At 32.1% G+C, this 21,146-nt stretch overlaps 1 protein-coding gene across 2 annotated transcripts in view; it reads left to right on the forward strand.

The window, feature by feature from the left end:
• Positions 1 to 21,146, forward strand: part of LOC130900694 (mucin-2) — an 85,306-nt gene that overhangs the window by 51,528 nt on the left and 12,632 nt on the right. For both annotated transcript variants that reach the window (XM_057811472.1, XM_057811473.1), the window contains exon 2: positions 1,088 to 1,180. In XM_057811472.1, the coding sequence (XP_057667455.1) occupies positions 1,088 to 1,180 (93 nt within the window). The remainder of the gene's footprint in view (positions 1 to 1,087; positions 1,181 to 21,146) is intronic.

Here is a 21,146-nt window from a genome sequence, read left to right on the forward strand (position 1 = left end):
AATTCTATAGAATTTTGTCTGTGGAAACTAGACAGTACAGACAAATGTCGGTGCGATCCAAAAGTCTGTACAGACATGTCTCTACAATTGAGTATGTGTAACTGTCCAAAAAAGTTTGGCAATTTTTTCGGCATGTCCCAAGTTTGGAGAGCTGCAATCAATGTCAAAGTCCTTGAAGACGATAACTTCGATATATTCCTCAGTCAGTTTAGTGAGTGTATAGTGGTAGCAGTGCTTTTATAACCAATCGTTCAAGACTTTTACATTAAATTCATATCATGAAAATAGAGTATGGAATTACAAAGATATTGAACATAGATTATAGACGAATAACAGCGACGCGTTTAGGCTTTTCGTTGAATTTTATGATCTACCAGAGCAAAATTAAAATAATAGCAACCCATCATATCAATTTATAGTTAATATAAATCACGTACTAAGATAATTTTCTCGAAAAACTCATGGTTGTAGATAAATAATTAAAGAATAAATTGTTTATACGGTCGATAAACGTTATTATGTGGTAAATTTAAATAAAACTTCCAAATTTGGTTTGAATACTTCAAATTCGTTGAAATAGGATCATTGATATAAAACATGGATAAAAATTAATCAATTTCCTGATATACTATTTACAGCATCCGTAATAAATAGTATATGTTTCTAAATATTCTTGATTTTAAGTCTCTTCTGTTTCAAAATTAGTTTTTTTAAAAAATTTTTAAAAGAAAGATGAAAATTAACAAAAAAAACTAATTTTGAAACGGAAGAGACCTAAAACCAAGAATATTTAGTAACATAAATATATCAAAAGGTCTAAGAAATAAATAGTATATTGTACAACAATCACAGAAAAATGTAACCTCGATATAAAGAATCAGAATTGAACAAGTAAATGTTTGTTATATCAAGTACTTGGTTATATTTAGTTAGTCTTAAATTTCTTATAAAGAGGTGAAAGAAAAGTTTTATTCCTCTCAATATTACATACTCATCTTGTTATAACGAGCAACTACATTTGTATCAAATCATATACTGAATAATTTATTATTTAATTTAATTCTAGTGAATTTTTTTTATTTTTCAGGACGCGCCATGTCGGCGTGGACTCGACTAAGGGAACCAGGACCGGTACTGATATTTTTAGTTCTGTTTTTCATACCACAACTAGTTTTATCAGGTAAGCTAATTTCTCTTTTTTCCACATTATCAATAGTATCAGAACTGTGAACTTTTGGCTCACAAATTAATTCATAGCTTCCTCTAAGCGTAAACTAAAAGGTATTAAAAAGTACGATGATTGTTTTATTGAACATAAATTAAAGTAATATAAATTATTTTCTTGAACGTTTTTTATATTTTTCGTGACAAATCGTCTTGATTTAGATCTCTTTGATAGAAAATCAGTTCAAAATAACGTCAATTTTCACCTTGAGACCTGAAATAAAGACAATTCACCATGAGTAATATAAAGTTTTGGATTAGTCTGTTGCAAAATATGGTAAGCAATTTAGTCCATGACAGAGCAATTTTGGTAAAACTTTATTGGAAAGCTTTTCAGCACATTTGCCATTATAGAAAGAACATGATACTAAATCTGATAAATAAAGCAGATGTGGGTACTTAGGATGACTTTTAGTTGATAAAAACTATCGAATCGAATCACCTCCTTATACAATCCTGAGTTTTTAGTTATTTCCTTTTGATATGAATTCTGATTACGATTCAAAAGAAAAAGGATCGTTACTTTGATGTTCCACATTGATTGACGTGTCCATTTTGGTAGGGATAGATTACTATTTGCATTGATAAATCGGAATCTTTGTCTCAGTGACAAATCCATTGAAATATTTCAACAATACATGAGCTTTTGGAATACTTTTTTAACTTAACTCCTGATAGAAAACCTATTTTTAAATCACACCTCGTATATACCTATATACTACTAAGTATATCGAAGAATATAAAAAAGAACAAGAAGAAAACGAGTTGAAAAATATAAGAACTAAAAACATATTAGAAATGATAGTATCATATGGTGGTACCACTCTGTATTAAAACATTATTATTTATTCAATGTATAGTGCGAAATCGCATTAAAACATTCTGTATATTTCGCAGTGCGCCCGTGTCGATGGTAGTACTTAGAAATAATGGCGCATTCTTTCTGCAATTTCCAAGTATATCCGACAAAAATAGAATCTTGCAACAGGAACAAGAAATCAACTTATGAATGAAAAATTCTATACTATGAATGAATTCGCTTAAATATTTTATTGGAAGTAGCTATTAGACCAAGGTGACGGCTACCAAACATTCACAATACGTAGGCTTTCAATCTTAATTTCATTTATTGACAATTCTTTTCAATTTTCTTGCTGAATAAAGCGAATAATATTAGAAACGTCAATCTACTTTACGAAAATACATATCTCACTGTAACCAATTGAAATATATTGTGGTCCTCTCCAGATATAATTAACATTCTTTAACTTTATTATTTTCATAAAGTCTAGCTACTGAATATAATTTCCTTGTCTTTAGCATTCCTCTGTCTAGTACTAGAATCTTTTCCGTAAGTTTTTCTAATCTAGTATATATCTTTGTATAAACATGTCGTTGGTCTAATGAATTCTTCCAACGAACCATCAAGTTATCGCCCTCTGAGACCGATGATTTCAATTAACTTTCAGCTTCTTAAGTCGATAACTTTATCATCGAATGAAAAGGTATTGTATTGTACGTACTAGTGTAATAATAATAAGCAGTGAATTCAGTATGAATAATACATAAGCTCGAAACGAATTTAGGTTAATCTAATTGCACTTAATTAAACATTTGATATGTCAGAACACTCGAGCCCTGGTATTTTCGCCTGGAAACCTGTCTCGTCTTTACTGGAAAAGCTATCCTGTATATTAGGCAATGTTTATTTGAACAATTTTTTGCTTACGTGGAAATTATTTCAATGCTTCTCACTATACCTTTGATTGATAGAGGCTTCAGAACAAATTGAAAAAAGGTGAATATGAGTGTTAAATATTCATATTTCACGACTGAAATCAAGATTCTATACCTGAAAACAGGCTTAGAATTCCAGATTTCCATCATCCATTTCAGTTCAACCTAAGACGTTGAGTTCCAGATCTTATACAATTTTTTATGGTCTACCTTATGGTGATTGGTTTCTGTCCTTTTACAATTCTGTTTTCTTTCGACATGATCTGTACAACCTTGTTAATGTTCTCTAGCCCATCTCACCACATACTGAATGCCCAACTTTTTTCTAATATCCTGCCTTCTCATTCTATCTTTGGAACTCAATTCCTCTATTATTCTTAACGTTTTCATTTAAGACGTCCTCATATTTTTTTCTGTTTTTGTTTTGGCTTTATTGCATATTTCTTACGCATGATCTGTAGATTCGAATTTTGCTTTGTGATACTGACACTTCAGGATAGTTAAATTTATTCATTGTCTTTGCCGAAACATCATAATTGAAATTCTCATATTTTATTAATCTGGTTTTGTCTGTTATGTTGCATTGAATTATGTTTGTGTTTACTCCAAATTCTCTTTTTTAATTCTTCAGGTGTAGCTGTTTCCCAATCTTCAGAATATACGTTTCGTTTCAAATTCCGCTAAAAACGTTCAGTTGGTCTCAGTTGAGACACATTAAAAACATTCCCAGATTTATCAATAAACCGAATATTCAACTCTGCAAAAGCTCTCACGACGTCATTTGCATAATGAGCAGTTGCCATATCTGACCAAAGCAGACCTTCAGGATGCTTTTTCTTTGTGAACTGCATTAATCCGGATCCAGCACACACTTCTTCATAGCGGTTACAGAATTTCCAGATGTCGCTAACCATATCAACCTTTTGTGTACAATTCTGAATTCACTCCCACACCTTTCTGAAAATATTAAGTCACTGAAAATGTGTTCCAAACTAAAACTTGGCAGTTATTTGACGTCGTTCGTTTTCTTTTAGATTTTCCATACTTGAAACTAAACACCAGAAAACATTTTTCTTTGTAATAATTGTTTGTATTTGAAATCAATGCTTAGTTTTTCTGGATTGAAATGAATAGAATATTAATTTAATTTATAACGTACTTCTAATAAAAACTACTTTTCGTGAAAATAACATTATTCCAGATAAATATCAAATATCAAATATCATATGGACCGTTGCTTAACGATTCTTCAACTTTTATGTAAATTCCAAACTTGAATTGTAAATGCGCCCGTTCGGACGGGCGGCTATCCACGCCTATCGATTATTGGAATTGGCAACAAGTCGATTTAACTGCTAATCGATTATGCGATTTATGTGTTCTTAACATGTGTTTTATAAAGCGCTTACAACTCTTTTTTTAAGTAGTACACATACCAAGTAACCTCGAAAATTTTATTGCAATGTAAAATTTCGTGTTTGTGTCTTGAATTATCTAGGTGACAAAACTAGGTTTACATGTTGTTAGACATGATTCAATTGTTTGTTTATTGCCTTGAAGACGAGCGGTTTGATTTCACTTTTCGCTATCATCGAAATACTAATTAAATTTTGCAAAACTGTTTTGAAACAGTGGGATTCAATAAAAAATTTTTATTTATCCAAAATTTAGTCATTAACTTGAATAGTTCAGTGAAAAATTGTTATCAAAGTGATTTGCGACGATAAACTACGAGGGTAGTCTGAAAACTTTTCGACCACAACCTGAAGATGGCAGCCCTTATCAATATAAGCTGGATAATATATCTGAACATGCGTTGAGAATGAATTTTAGCCCATTTAGACGATTAGTTTTTGTTTGAAAATCGTATAAGTGAGTCGTTGTGAAGATTTTTTCAAAAATGGGAAAAACTGAATATTGCATTGTCATTAAATATTTGTTTTCAACAGGCATCTTCTGCACCCTCATTTAAAATTGTAAAATATTGGGTATTCTTTGTTCCGAGGCTTTGTTTAGATTTTTTAACATTTTATGCTTTTTCCGAATATCAAGTAGTTATCCCGATGCCTCAACCTCTAACCTGGAGGACTAGTTTTTCTTTTCGGAGTATCCTTCTCGTAAATTAATTGCTTCCTTCACAGCCGAGAGCCTCAATGGTCCTTTTTCTTACATGGACCCTAAAGATAGCCACTTCTGCTAGATTTGGTCTTGGTCTTCGTATAGGATAATACTAAAGAAAATTCACTAGATTTGGCCAGAGATTTGGGATGAGACAAGCACGTGTAGACAGGGGCGCATCCCTAAAGTAGATCTATCAATTATCGGTATCATATTTGAGATATGAAAATCTATATCTAAGACGAATTAAATATTATGGAACCAAACAAATATGGCAGATGAAACAATTAGAAAAAAATGCTAATGACGACCTCAATGGACCTCTGGAGAAGAGCAGCAGGTAAATCCAGAAAAGACAAAATAAGAAATGACAGAATAAGGGAGATAATTGGAGTTATGCACACATTAATCGATAACATCTATCTAGTATGGTCATATATAAAGAATGTCAGACAACAGGATATTTAAAAAGGTCCTAAAGTGGACAATACAAGGAAAAACGATAAGAGGAAGACCACGAAGAAGCCGGAGAGAAGGTGTAGATAAGAAAATGCAGAGTGGAGAACAGACTGAAGACCTATGGTAGGATAGAGATCTGAAAACATCGATATATATAAAAATATGAAAAATTTTGATGTTGAATGCAAACGTGTATTAGCTTAAAGGAAGACGAAGGTTTGGAAAGGCCAAAAACTCCGATAACCAAAGGACATTTTCGAAAATTGAGACATTACGAATCATTTTAAAAACAATAAAAATAAAATGAAGTTAAAACATCAGTTAAAACGTGAAGTGATGCTTGTTGATTGATATTTTTGTGTGGCAACCTTTCCAACAATCGTCGAAGACGACAAAACTATAAAATAAACTTTTTAGGAAACATTCCAGTTTTTTCTTTCCTCATTTAACGGTAGATTATTATTCTATTATTTATTATAACATAATTTCGAGGCTAAAACAATCGTAATAAACCATTTTACCTTATAATAATGTCATTGAGAAAATGAAAGTTCATTACCACGGTCTTCATTACGTTCAAACAAAGTTCAATGTCGAAGAACCGAGATACGAAGTTGTTTATAAGAAAGTATATGTGGTGTAATTCTCGCAGATCGGAAAATGGAGCGCTAGGATGCAGCCGATATAATGTTACATAACGAACGGATGTTGGACTTACTTCTTAACCATTTTTTATTACGCGGTTAAATCGGAAGGATTAAAATGAAAATTAATGAATAAAATGCTTTGATTAAGATGTTTACTTATATCTGGTTGACTTGTAAGTAGTTGTAATGAGGTTATGTTGATATTTAGTTACTAGAAAATTTAGGATTCCTTATAATTACTACGATTATCTCCTTTTAAGGGTGAGATTTAGACCATACAGTTATATGGAGTGCTACATTGGCCAAGAAAATAACAAACCATTGAACCACTGAAAAGACTAATCTCTTCACCAAAGTTCCTCAAATTAAAAGAATGTTACCTCGTTGTTAAGTATGTGATCATAGATAGTGATTAATTCATAGACTTTTTAATTTTTCTATGTTTATGAAAGTTCGAAACATTTTCGATTTATGGCGTTAGCTACGCTGTTTGCATTAGTACTTGAGTCAACACCACTCCAGCAAATATCAGTAACTGCTCATTTAAGGGCGGGGAGATTTCAATTTTTTCTCGAAAACTAGAACTTATTTTGTAACACATAATATCCTCAACTTCAAAGAAAGTTAATCTTGTTAGTTTGTTTCAATAGTCAAATTGTTTTTCTATTATTTTCATGAATGAGTTGGAATCGATTTTTAAAAAATTAAACTCCCGTTTTTGAGAAAACCAATCGGAAATACCCACTGGTTGATATTAGTCCTAATAGATGTTTATCCACTTTCCTTTTTCGAGGAAATTATGAGGAGTAGCAGACCATGAAAGATAGAGAAAAAGATTTTCGTTGGATTGCTTGTGAATGGGATGAGGACATTATACTAGTTTACAAAATTTACCTTTTTGCCTGTTACCGCGAATTTTGTGGTTGATACAAATCTACATATCTTACAGCTCGAATCACTTTGCTTTTGATTTTTATCAATTAAGGATATGTATATATTAATCGATAACATGTGTAGGAAGACAAAGGAATGCAATACAGCAGAAGAAAGAATGGAAAAAATTGATGAAAGAATGGAAGTTTTTTCTTTATATGCAAGGAATATGTTAGATAGAAAAGTTATAACAGAGTATGTCTGATGAGGTAAAATGCTTAAAATGAGTTTCAGTCCAGTAAACAACAGTTTTCACCTCAGATTTCCATCAAAACGCATCGATTTGCTTGAAATTTTAACAGTAGACATCAAATACCTTAAGAATCAAAGTCTTTCATGTGTTTTGAGGTGAATACCACCCCGACAAAGGAGTTGTAACATTTTATCAAACTAACGTAGAAATCGATAGATTTCACAAATTATTTTATGGAGCTTTTTCGAAAAATCAATATTTTTTTATTCATTCTTGATTGAAATTTTACAAATAACTCAAAAATTTCATATGAAAACATTTTTTCTTCTTTTTGGTTAGAGATCTAATGCAAACCAAGTTATTTATTGAAGGTGGAACTTATTTAGTGAACCATAGATTTTGAATTATTGGAAAATTGAAAAACTTTTCGTTTCTACGAAAAAAGGATCTAATCTTTTTTGAAGAACTTTAAAAAACCATTCAAATGAGACTATATAAGGCATTCTAATACTAAAATAAGGAAGTCACGACGAAAATAAGATTGAATCAATTCCTTTCATAGAAAAAAAACGTCATTTCTACCCTTGATATTACCACTCTAATTGAAATAAAATTGCAAATCCCTTTAATTGAATAAAAATAATAGGATCAAGAAGTTTGAATAGTTCAAAGAGCTTGATTCTCAAAAAATTATGGTTACAAACCTGCTGATGTACATAAATTTGGGTTTTCTTTAATCAAAAAGGTTTTTTTTTAACTTCAGAATTTATCGAAATATAACCTTCCAAAATTCACAGTAGCGTGTGACTACTACGGTTTTAGAGCCCTTTGAACATTTCCCTTTTAAAAATATAGGGTTAAATGTATTCCAAACCTTTTTAGTCCAATAGATTATAAATTTCTCTTTCAAATCGTTTTGGAGTATAAGTTAGGCTTACATTATGAAAAAAATCGGTATGGCACTGGAAATATCTGAGTTGAAATACATTGATTAAGGGTTGAAAAACATGAATAGTATCATAAAACATCGAACGATCTTCATTTTAATTCTACAAATGTTTTTTTAACTTTCCAAATGCTTTCGTTTTATTGAATTTTAACAATTTGAATTTTCATCCCTTAAAATAATTTGCACATAATGGCATAGGCTAGATTTTGCAGTGATGGATGAATTCCAAAATGTCACACAAATCAACGCGTCTTGATGGATTTCTGAGGTGACACTAAGACAATTTTTTATTGTGAAACTGATAAAAAATTACTGGAGTTTAATCAGACAGCTCAAAGTGTAGCCTAAAATGTATTCTATTACATAATGGAAATAAATATATTACGTACCATTATATACGATACATAAACAAAAATTAATGAAAAATGTTCTATTTGTGTTTCAAGGTTCAGGTATATTGAAATAATTTATAAAATTAATCATAGAATGAAAAATATTTACTAGGCATCATTATATTAATAGATTTGAACTATGACCATGACCGGAACTATTTTATAACCAGTAGAAGGTTAAAACATCCACAGATTTTTAACCAAACATCATAAATATCTCAAAGTGAATTACTGAATTATACAAGAAGTTGAAAACGAAAACGTTTCTATATGTTCTAGCGAAATACAGAGTGAAAATTCTTCAAATTATCGGAGACGTCAGAAATTCTAATCATCCAGTCTTTCGATTTTGGTTAACAGAACGATTCTCTGTCGATATTAAACAACTGTGAGATCGTTTTGGTTAATAATGAGGCTTCTTATTGACACAGCTTCTCTCCTACTCATAGGTAATATTTAGGGAAAGATGAGAAGTAGATGTCATATCCAAAAAATGATTCTGAAGGATGTCCCCTATATAAATATCAGCGGTCATTCGTATAACGAATTCGGTGACGAAAAATTCCTTTCCAAAGCATTTTACCACTACCTCCAAAGCTGCTAAAAGATTGCAAGAAGTTTCTTCTTCTTCTTTCATTGTCGTACCTATCTTCAAGCCATATGACAATTTGATTGAATTGATCTCTATCTGTTGCTACTCTAAATCATTGTTTTACTTCCAATCCATTCTAGTTTCTAACATTTAGTAGCAACAACAGCTTTTTGCCATCCGTTCATCTTCTTCATCTTGGTACTTTTATATTATATGCCCGAATTTTCTTGTTTTTATAGTATTTAGGGGTTCTCGATCTTTACTCAGCTGTCTAAGTACTTCTTAATTACTACCTCAGCTTCATGCTTCCTCTCCAGCAGCATTCGAAAGCTGCTGATTTTTCCATTGTTGTGATATTTGAAACGACAAGAAATTTTGACAGGACGTCTTGGCTGTTAACTATGCAACCATACTTACATCAGTTTGAAGGTTACAGTAATAGAATATGGATTCAATAAGATGGCGTAATCTGTCATACATTCCATTAGAGGTCACAGAAGAGATATAGCATGTCATCCTCTTCCAGAACTATCACCAGATGATAGAGATAGAGAGAAATGCTTTATTGTCAAAAAATTGTTACAATTTGTAGATAAAAGCTTGTAAAAACGTAAAAATACTTAAATAAAGATACAAATAAAATAAAATCTCAATATACAGAAGAAAACTACAATTAATTACAAAACTACAAGATTACAAAATTACAAGACAAACTACAAAATTATAAGTAATAGTAATAGATACTAATTACTATGTATAAGTCAATAGCAAAATTAATGATTGATTTCAAGTGATTGTGCATTTTTTTGCATTGTCAAATATTGAGCCTTTAACTAATTCTGAACGTGGAGTAGGTAGGTAAGGCCAAAGTGAAAAAGTAGATGAGGATTCAAAATTTTGAATCTTTCAAAGAAGCCCCGGCAGTGAGCTCTGTTGTTTAGTTCGAATAAATATCTAATAGCTCTTTTGTAGTTTGAAGATTTGCTCAAATTGAGTCGCACCACAGAAGGAAAGGGCATATCGGAGATATGACACAATAAGGGCATAATAAACTATTAAGTAGACGGATAAGTTCAGTTCTTTGGAAACTGATCTCAGCGCAAAACAACAAGCCCTAGAAATTTTAGAGATTCAACGACGTTAATGATATAGTGTTATTAATAGGAAAGGCTGCAACGTTAAGGCACAGAAGATTAGAATCGCATTTAGATATGGTCGTATGAACTGCCGTGAGTTTAGGGCTACTCCAAAAGAAACTGGTATCGTCGTTAAAAAGATATATTTTACCACTGATGTCCAACATAGGGTCTAGTACTTAACCTTGGAGTACTCCACATTCTTTTGGCTTGCAAAAGGACTTCGTTGTATCAACCCTTACAAGCTGACTTCTCTTGGTAAGACTTAAACAATGCGAGAGAGAGTTCCCCTGAAACTGTAGTACTGCCTTAGAAAAATCACAATTAGTTGTTGTAGTGTAGTGTAGATGGCTGTTTAGGCTGGAGTAGACATTATTTAGAAGGGAGAATATAGAAAAAAATTGATGCGTAGTAAGTATGTTATATATTAAATGATGATGATTTATTGAAATGGGGTATTTTTGTATTACAAAACTTTAGTTTTGAAATGCCGTGATATCAGTATTGTTCCAAAAGACATATTTTACCGATGACGTCTAGATAGGCAATATCCAAGTTTCAGGAATGCCGTGACGATATGGCGGCCACTAGATCGATACCATTTTAACAACTAATTTCATTTTAAATGAAAATTTGTTCGATTACAATGTGTTTACTTTGTCTAATGGCAATTTTACATTTTTGGCTCACTCTGTATGTAAATAAAGTCGTTTATCACTAGTTGATACTTAATTTACTTGTTAGAATTTCTAGAATTGGAAATAAGTTCTTCTAACCATACGAAGCCATCAAATATTCAGTAAACTTGAGTTCGTACATGTTACAGCTTAATTAATTTTGTAGTATGTACTTTAAATAATTAAATTAAAATAAAAAGTTGTTTGCCGAGTTAATACATCCTCGACGATCATATCTACTGCTTCACAGACCACCAATATAACATTGTTTTATGTCGACATTTTGCAGAAACTAAATACTTACATATTGTTTTTAAAATTTTATGATCTTTTTCACAATGAAGTCATAAAATTTGAATAAATATCCAGTTTTAACGGTAAATAAATCTTTTAAAATACCAAATGGTTTCTAGGTTTTTCTGATAAATATTAATCTTTTTTTTATTATTATTTACATTTGCTAGACACACCCTGTACGTGAGAACCGATACATAAAGAGGTTTCCTGCTTGACCTCCCAAGTAGTTTCCAGTTCTGCCTGTACTAGTACTAACATATACAGTACTGTTCCTCTCTCCCACGCCGTCTTTGACGCTTCTCGTCTCAACTTACAAAAAAATATAGTCAACGATTCAGATAAACACAACCGTCACCGTAAACAACTTTTAAAGGGTGTGATAATTACTTTTTTTTTCATATGATTCACTAATTATCAATTTGTCGTTTTGAAACCTCTAGTTGCTCCTAAATGCACCATCCCAAATGGCGAGGTTAACTTTTTGTACCCAAAAAAACTGTCAAATTATTGCGTCGCACGTAAAATGTTATAGTCCAGGCGCTAGAAGTAGTTGAGTATGCAAAATTCCAATGACAGCAACTATGACCGGATTCTTATATCTAAGACCCTAAATAATTTGATGATCCCTTCCCACTCCCTTCAATTCCTCCTTTGCACATAATTTAGGGTCTTTCTAAATCTATTGACGTGAAAAAATAATAATTGTGGTATAAGCTCGCAGCAAAATTTAGTAAATATAAATACTTTCAATGTTTATATTAATTATAATATGGCACAAAATTCAGTTAAACAAGTTCAATACTTTTGGTGATTTCTTCAAAAATATTATGGAAATTTTGACTTTGGCGTTAAGAGAATAGATGTTTTATTTGATAAAATCAACCAATCAATAAATATTCCTTCAGAAGACTGCGGGATGTGTGGAGGATTCAATGATCCAACTAAATGTTTCAAGTTGCAAGAATCTTCAATTTGTGAGGTACTTGAATTGTAATCAAACCATTTAGAAACTGATTTAAGAATGTTCGTCCACATATTTCACGTAGTAAGGATTCAATCTGCTCATGTTATCACAATCAGCGCTGATACAGATGTATTCGTCTCAACAAATTATCTCTGGAAATACATATTTTGTTTTCAAAGAAAAACTTATCTGCTGATGAACTCAGATTTATATTGATATCTCAAAATATAAGTTTTAATTTCAATGGAAACCTATCCATCTCATATTTAATCCTTTCCGATCTCATTTTAATTGTCCTTAGATATCTCATTTCCATGATCTGTATCTTATTTCTTTAGCTTTGTATTTTGGTCTATATTCCAACCCGCAAAATGAGTATAGGTGTTTCTTTCCTTTGCAAGAATGTATTTTTGATATTCCCAAAGAGGTTTCTTGATGCCTTTATGTCATCATCGATTCTTCCATCTTTCATTATTTAGGTATTTGAAGCTATTCGCCTGTTTCATTTAAGTGTTTTTTGAGATTTTCGTAGGAATATTAGCGTTCACAAATCGATAAAAAGTAACTTATACTTTACATTCTGCACTTCATCCACTCTTGTATGAAATTTACGTTATCACAATCATATAATCATGTTAAAGATACGGCCCACGGGCCGCTTCCGGCCCCGGGCCGTACCAATAACGCCCGCGAAAGAAGAATCATGTTTTTTGGAGCTTTTAGACTTCAATCGAACTTATTTAATATATGACCCTCTACAAAATTGAGTTTGACATCTCTGCTCTATAATTTCGTTATGTTTATATTCGTCGCTATATGTTTGATTTTAGAAATGAACCATATTACATTCCAGTAATAAATGAGACATGAATTTATGCAGAATATTTCGAGTTCTTCATCTTCGGTAGACTGACCACGTCTATGCTTCTGATCTCACACAATCGTTCTCGTTTATATCGTTCCGTGCCTTGTACTATTTTTTTCTTTTTCTTTTTTTCTGCGGGCATTCGAAAAATCGTTAATACTGTCAAATCGTGATTATGTAACAGAATTTACTGTTAGTCGATATGAAGCAGGTGGACCAAAGTCTGACGTTTGTCCAGGTTAACATTAAGAATCGTGAATGCCAGCGGCGGCTAGTGGTAAACAATTTTAGGTATTCCAAAAAAGCTTGACTTTGTCGTCTTTGTCACATTTCTTTCATAACCGACAAAATATGAATCTTTAATTATTGGGAAGCATCTAATTGAGCCATAATTTTCGTTTAACTTTATAATGCATATTTCTTGATAAAGAAGATTTTTGGAGTATGAGGGTCACCAATTTAATTACTAATCTTTAATATCGCCTCCAGAACAAGCCCTTTTCGATCCACTTTTTCACTTTTAGAGCGCAATTGTTGCAAGATTATTGAGCAGCTTCGACATTATATTTATTAACCCAGAATTTGCTGTATGAAGCTATCTCTTCCACGCCCTCTACTGGACGTTGTTTATGCAAAAGATTCAGGTCTTTTGGTACTAGTATTTTATTGCACGCTTCACACGAAGCATTAACCAAATCTGTTAAGTCTGTTCATAAGAGATGTTTAGAGCCTTTGCAATCCGATAGGCAGATTTTCGAGTCCAATTTTCTCAACTTTTTTTATATTGTGGATATATTAGACGATTTCATGACCTTCAATAAATGCCGTGACACTGAAATTTGTATTTATGATAAAGTAGATTCCCCAAAACTGTCCTCCAACAATTTTAACGACACGGTAACCATTGTAAAGACCTAATTCGTTGCTCAACTTTTTTATCCCAATGTAATGTGGCCAGACAAACTTTTCGCATCGCAAGACACAGCTAGCAAACAAACAGTTCACACCAACATCTAAAAAGATGGTACTAATGGAGAAATGAAAAAAATTAACAAATTTTCTATAATAATAAAAATATTTTTAAGCGCTTCATGGAGTCTGCAATATGAATCGAACCAAATCTGTTTGCCTTGTATAAAAAAAACGTCGTTTAAATATTAAACAAATACTAAACAACGTGGTGTCTTCAAATTTGAAACATATGCTGTGAAGATTGTGTACTTTCTAATACATTGGTATTTTTCAAGTAACTACCCCCATCTCTAGGTCAGACCAAGTACTTCTGGGACCATCCTTGTATAGTATCACTTGATCATAGTATCTTTTTCACTGTAGGTATTGAAAAGTTCATTGATTGATTAACACTTCAATGTTTCATAAACATTTTTTATAGTCAATTTTCTACCAAAAACATTTTTTTGGCGTAGGACAATCTTGTTCATTTGGATACCCTTCAAAATTTATTTATTCAGATATTTCCGATTTTAAAAATACAAGTTTCCCAACATATTCTACTTTAAGAAAGTGAACTGAGCAAGTTTTTATTAAACAGATAAGTTTTTATACGGATTTTATCCATCAAAATACAACACACAAAATTGAATGTTTGGTGTGATCAAAATAATTACGTAGACTATTTTATAATTATTCATTTCAATTTATTCCAAACATACAAGGGGTGGAAGGAATATTTGATTAACAGATGTTTGTTATCCTAACACCTTCGCCATAAATTCAACTACGATTTCTAATAAAATTAATTAAAATAAATAATTTGTAATTTTAATGTTTTGTAACATAATATTTCATGGTTTCCAATAGATAAAATAATTCAAATGCCATGGTGACATTGTATAAATAATTTTTGAGTATATATTCATCAGACGACATAAAAAACAAATCCTGTCTATATAAATTTGTAATAATATTATGCTTGGTTTATATATTATTTGTTCTAACACATTAAAAACAGATTATAAAATCCAATAAATTAAATTGATGATACAACATTTATTAATATCGAATTTCAGGTTCGGTTTTAAAAATTTCATTCTATGAATGAACCCTCATGAATAAATCCAATGACATTAAGTCTGCGTATCAGCGGGCTATTGAATAGAGCCTCTCCGTTAAATCCATTATCTGAGAAATAATTCAGCTTCTGTGTAATGTAAAAGTTTGACAAATACTCTAGGTCAGAAAGGATAGAACTCTCAAACTTCTTCCCGTGTGGTGTATACTATTTTTTTTCGAAAGTAAGAACGCATCTTTTGCACCTATTTTGCGACAGAAAGCTAAAAAATCGTGCATTAATCGCAACAAAGCACGCAGTTCTAATCTCTCGTGTGCAGCTTCACCTGCACTAATATTTAACTTTCTGCCTCGAAATAGGTGCAAAACAGGCTAAAACTGTCACCAGACGCGAACTTGGGGTTCCTGAAAAACCATTCATTAATTGCGAAAAGTAATCGCCCTTTCGATCTTTATGAATTCATCTTTTGCGCTTCGAGCTTTCTCTGTTCACTCTCTAACCTGTCACAGTTTCTTACTCGCTTCCCCAATTATCAACTTTTCTATCCTCTATGATTTGTTTTCAGTTCTTTACGTCCACCGCTGTAATATCCTACATAATTTGTTGTTCAGAGCGTGCTTTTGTATCAGTACTTTCACTATATCACGGTCGTTTACTTCCTGCTTAATTTCGCGATTCATTGATCTTCTTAGGTAGTCTTGACCGAGCCCAGTATCATCATAAGATTCAATATTATCACCATTACATCTCAAAACAATATCTTGCCAATCAAAAGAGACCGACGGTACTGGTAAGTCTGCATTATGAGAAACGGGTTTTATGGTCAATCTTTGTCATACAAAAATAGAAATCATATATATGGTTGGTGAGCAAAGGTGACATTTGTGATGTTTCAAGGATCCTAATCTGTATAATCTAAAATTTCTGCTCCCGCAGCTGCATATCTAACACTATTTCTTAGTTTTTTTCATCGGCTTGTTTTTAGAAAAAAAATTTTGCAATACCTACAAGTTTTAAGCTAATAAATACAGCCACATATCTAGAAGGACTGTTTTTGTTGCACGCCCTGTATTTAATTTCCAAATCTTTAAACAGTTGTTACCATAAATCAAAGTAAACATTTGAAATCGTTAAAGCAGGTAGAAGTCAATGTGTAAATAAAAAAAAATCTCATTTCCTTTTATAACAACGGCCATTTTGATTCATTCATGAAAGATCGCTGAATATACCGTTTTAAGCGATTGTGGCATTACCGAGTGCGGAAACAGAATTTCTCGTCTTATATAAATAGCCAGATCAGACGATTCCGCCTTTTTTAACATCATTTATTTTTATTTCAAGAATGTAACACCGAAGGAGGACAAGTTTTTTAGATACGCTTCCAGTATACTATGTAACATTGACCTTTTTTTTCTATTCCGTATCAACAAAAATGTTGTTAAAGTTAAAGTTTTTTATTATGAAAAAATATAGAACAAGAGAGACCCTCTAGGACGAATTCAGGGTAAACCACATTTTTGTGAAACTTTTTTGAATATTGAATGGAATTAAATAGACTTTATTAATTGTATTGCAAGCTTCCCCGATTTTACGCTTATTTATTGCTTTTTGTGGATTCGACCACAACTATTTTCACAAGTCCAACTGAATCATTTACTAAGATTTGGGACTTCTCAAAGACGTTTCTAAATTCTAAATTATTACCTCGAAAACTACTCAGTATTGAAATCGTGCGGGTGAATTGGTAAAATATTTTCACGAAACAGACCAAGTAATTGCTGATCTAACTACTGGCCACGGAGGCACACCTCCTGATTGGATACCCTACATCGACTCTTCAAAAAGAAGTCTTGATGTTGCTCTTTCTCATAATGGCAATGTTTCTACTTCTAGTCCGATCGACCATTCAATTCAGTTAAAGAAAAACTTATGCTAAATTACTTTTAAGAATACCATATGCAACTGGACGTGAAAATACTGGCCACAAACAGCAACTTCAGTACCTAAAAACTTATTGGTAATAGTTAAGCTCTACACCACTTCAGATTAAACTTGAACTTTAAAACGTTAAACATAGAAAGAGGCAGAGATAATTTTAACGTAGAGAATCTTTGTAGAACCGCAGATTGAGAGCTTGATAAACGATCCAGAATTTCCACATCTAAAGATTAGGAGAAAGATGCTTGGTGCGACGTGCAATAAGTTGCATGGAATACGCATTATTTCTTTCAGTTGTTTTATGCAAGAGCTCGCACTTGCAGCATTATCGGTTTTGTGCAATTTTTATTGTGTGCAAATTGCAATTCTGGGGAGTTTAGTTACTTTTGGCATAACAACCAACCAAATGTTAGTTTTAGATCAGCTTACTTTCGTAAAACTAATTATTTCGACTTTGTTAACAAATATGAGCAAAAATAAAATCTAAATAAGGTTAAATTTACCACACAACAATCAACTGAACTTTATCTGCGCATGCTTTTGGATTGCACGTTATATTGCATCATGTCAAACGATATTTACAAGAAATTGCATGCAATTTCTTGCACATCGTCTTGCATCATGTCAAGTGGCCTTAAAGAAATTTTTACAAATTTTCGGAAACTATAAAGACCCAAACTATATTTATATAAGCATAAAAAATTACTTTTCATAACCCCATTTGAAGTATTTGTCGGAAAATCTCGATGACGTGAGTGAAAAGCGAAAAATTTCCCCGAGATATTCAGGATATGGGAAAAGATACCAAGACGTTGGGTATTATAAGTAATGACTGTTGGATATTAACAAGAAGTCTTTCATCAATTGGATAAGACAGAAAAACAATCAGAAAAATTTTTCTTCCACAAAGAAAACGTCGTGTTAAGAAACGTATAGAATGAATAATTTCTAATAGTTTTTGTAGATTTTTTTGATCGTTTTTTTTTCAATATATTATAAATTGAATAATCTGTAGTTTTTCTGTTTTGAAAAATAACCCAGATATGGTATGTTTTACTCTTGATTGATTTAATCGTGCGAAAACTGTTCATTCAAATATCCTCGTATATATTGAGAAGCCTCTTATTTAATTCTCACGGTTTTTGTATACATAAGTAGCGGTACATTGAAGTGAAGAAAACACCATTTTATTATTGAGAATATTAGTAGTAAAACGTCCTTTTTACGATCAAAAAGAGGCTCAGTATTTTATGATTCAAATTTACACAATCATTACATACATACATGGTAGTGTAGACCGTTAGTCTGATATTACCAACTCGATATACAATCTCACGAAACTACAAGCACTCAAGGACTCTTTAAATTTTGTCATTTTTAATAAATCAACATATTTATGTCTAGTGTATTTTCTTGTTTCGTTATAGAACTAATGAAATAATAATAAAGCACAGTTATTTACTTACTCAAAATGGAAAAATGTCTATTATAATCAAATGTGTGAATTGATAGCCGAGGCATGAACGCAGGGAAGAAAATAAACAGTTTTCCCCGATATTTTCGTCAACCATTACGTACTTTTATGAATGTAAACACGTCTACATTCCATTCTTCGAAATGTAGACTAATAATTTTAATTAATATGATTAAAATGATGTGAAGAGTTCAGTTCCTTCTAATAAAATAATAAAATACGAGGATTGTCTGTCCTGACAAAGAAAAAAGACATTTTTTCCTTTTAACAAAATGTATAAACTTGCTCTAACTTTTGTAAGCATTCCAAGTATTATTTATCCTCAAAATAGACGTTAACGTCCTCGTCTGGTAGAGTCTGTGTTTGGTGCAAGTATTAGAAAACAGGAAAAAGTCACTGAGGGCCAAATCTGGTAAATGTGGTGAATTATCAACCAATTCGTAATGCAATTTGGGAATTGTAGATACTGACTGTCTTTTTTTTCAAATGGGGTAGCTTTTTACAATTCCCTGCTTCACTTTATCAAGCAAAATGCTCTCTAATTTAATTTGCATGCAGTCCATTTTACTTTTCTTTTGATTATACTACTATAGTTGAGTACTTGAGATTATCAGACGCTCTAATGAATAGTCTTGGTTTGGATTCATACATTTCACTTTCTTTTTTTCTATTATATCTTTCTAGGTGTATGTCTTCCTCGCCCTCTAAAAGGTTTATCCCACTTAAATCCGACGACCAATTGTATCACCAGCGAATAATGTTTATTTGATATCGATATAAATCTGTGTAATATGTTGAATATCGTTTATCCTACCCAAAGATTACTGCTTTTTCTAACGTAGAATGTTTTTTCGATATTCCCTGTATAATATGTAGAATATACCCCATTTATAGACAGTATGTACCTTCTACTTTACTCAAATCCGATGACCAATTGTAATTTGAGAGAATAATGCCTTTTTTTATTTATTTGTTTTTTCCTGTATGTTACGCCCCTGACTGTAGTACGGGTTCTATTTTTATTATTTAACCCTTTTTAAGTATGTTTGAAAAATATCGAAATCAAAATAATCCATATCTTTTCAAATCATATTATTTAGTGGGGAAAATTACGAAGAATTTAATGGAAAATGGAAAGTGGACTTTATGATTGAATGGAACTGAAAATAAAACCTAATTAATATTGTTTACAATTGTTTGGTAATTATAGAATATTAAAAAGGTCGATTTACCAACAAAACCTGCAGGTGGTAAAACCAAATTTTACAAATTCAATGAAATCAATAGTCAAATTTGATTAAATTAAAGTCAAATCTTTTATTCCTCATCTCGGTCTTCATCTTTGCGAACAAAAAAAGTTAGACGGGGCCAGATCAGGGCTATATGGTGAGTGGTCAATCTCTGTGAAGCCGCATTCGTGTGCGGCAAAGAAGACTGGTGCTTGTCTAAAGCTTTACTGCCTTTACTACGTCAGATTGATGTGCCGCATACTCTCGAAATCTCAAAATATTGGGCTTTTAGATAAATCATAATTCTCATTATTTTCGCTGCTATCGGTTTCTGAATTTACATCAGAATCAGAAAATTTAATCAATGATTTTTTAAGATTTATAGGGTTTTATTTTGAAAAAAATTACAAAAAATCTGGAATACCTGATGAAATCTTTATTGGAATCGATAAAATGATATAATTTAATGTTTGAAGATGATTTAATGCAAATGTTGGCCACGGCTCCGCTTTAGATAGCCCATGCGCAAGATCCAATTTTAGCACACTCTCTCCAATATATCGGCCGGTATTTCACGAATAAATGCTTCAATATTGGCTTCCATTACGTCAATCGTTGCTGGTTTATCCCTGTAGACAATAGCCTTAACATGGCCCTTCAAGAAATAGTCCAAAGACGTTAAATCACACAATCTAGGGCACCAAAAGCGAGATGAACTATAAACCGAAGGCGGCTCTCAATTTGGCCATTGTTTCGCGTGCCGTGTGGCACCATCTTGTTGAAGCCACATGTCCAATTCTTCCATTTTGGATAAAAAAAATTATCAATTATCACACCGTAGCGCTCGCCATTCACAGTAACGTTCCGGCCATCGTCGCTTTTGAAAATGATGCCACCGGCCCAAAAACCAAACCAAACAGTGACTTTTTCGGGATGTATTGGTAGCTCTTGCAATGATTCTGGCTGGTCTTCATTCCAGATGCGGCAATTTTGCTTGCAGACTTATCCATTTAACCAGAAATGAGCTTCGTCGCTGAACAGAATTCTTCGATAAAAAATGGATCTCCCTTTAACTTTCCCGAAGACCATTCACTAAATGTTAGACGTTATAATCAACAATATCGTCAATATGGAAATTTGTACGATTGCTCTGCATAAAAGAGCGTAAAAATAAATTTCTTTTTTTTTAAGGGTCGAGTTTCCGAAAGCCCTTAAATTTATATAAACTGACTAATCATCTTGAATCCTGGTCCCCACATCAAACATCAAACAAAAAGATTCAAGATAATT

The sequence above is a fragment of the Diorhabda carinulata genome, chromosome X (genome assembly GCF_026250575.1).
Source record: "Diorhabda carinulata isolate Delta chromosome X, icDioCari1.1, whole genome shotgun sequence".
Classification (NCBI taxonomy): Eukaryota; Metazoa; Arthropoda; class Insecta; order Coleoptera; family Chrysomelidae; genus Diorhabda; species Diorhabda carinulata.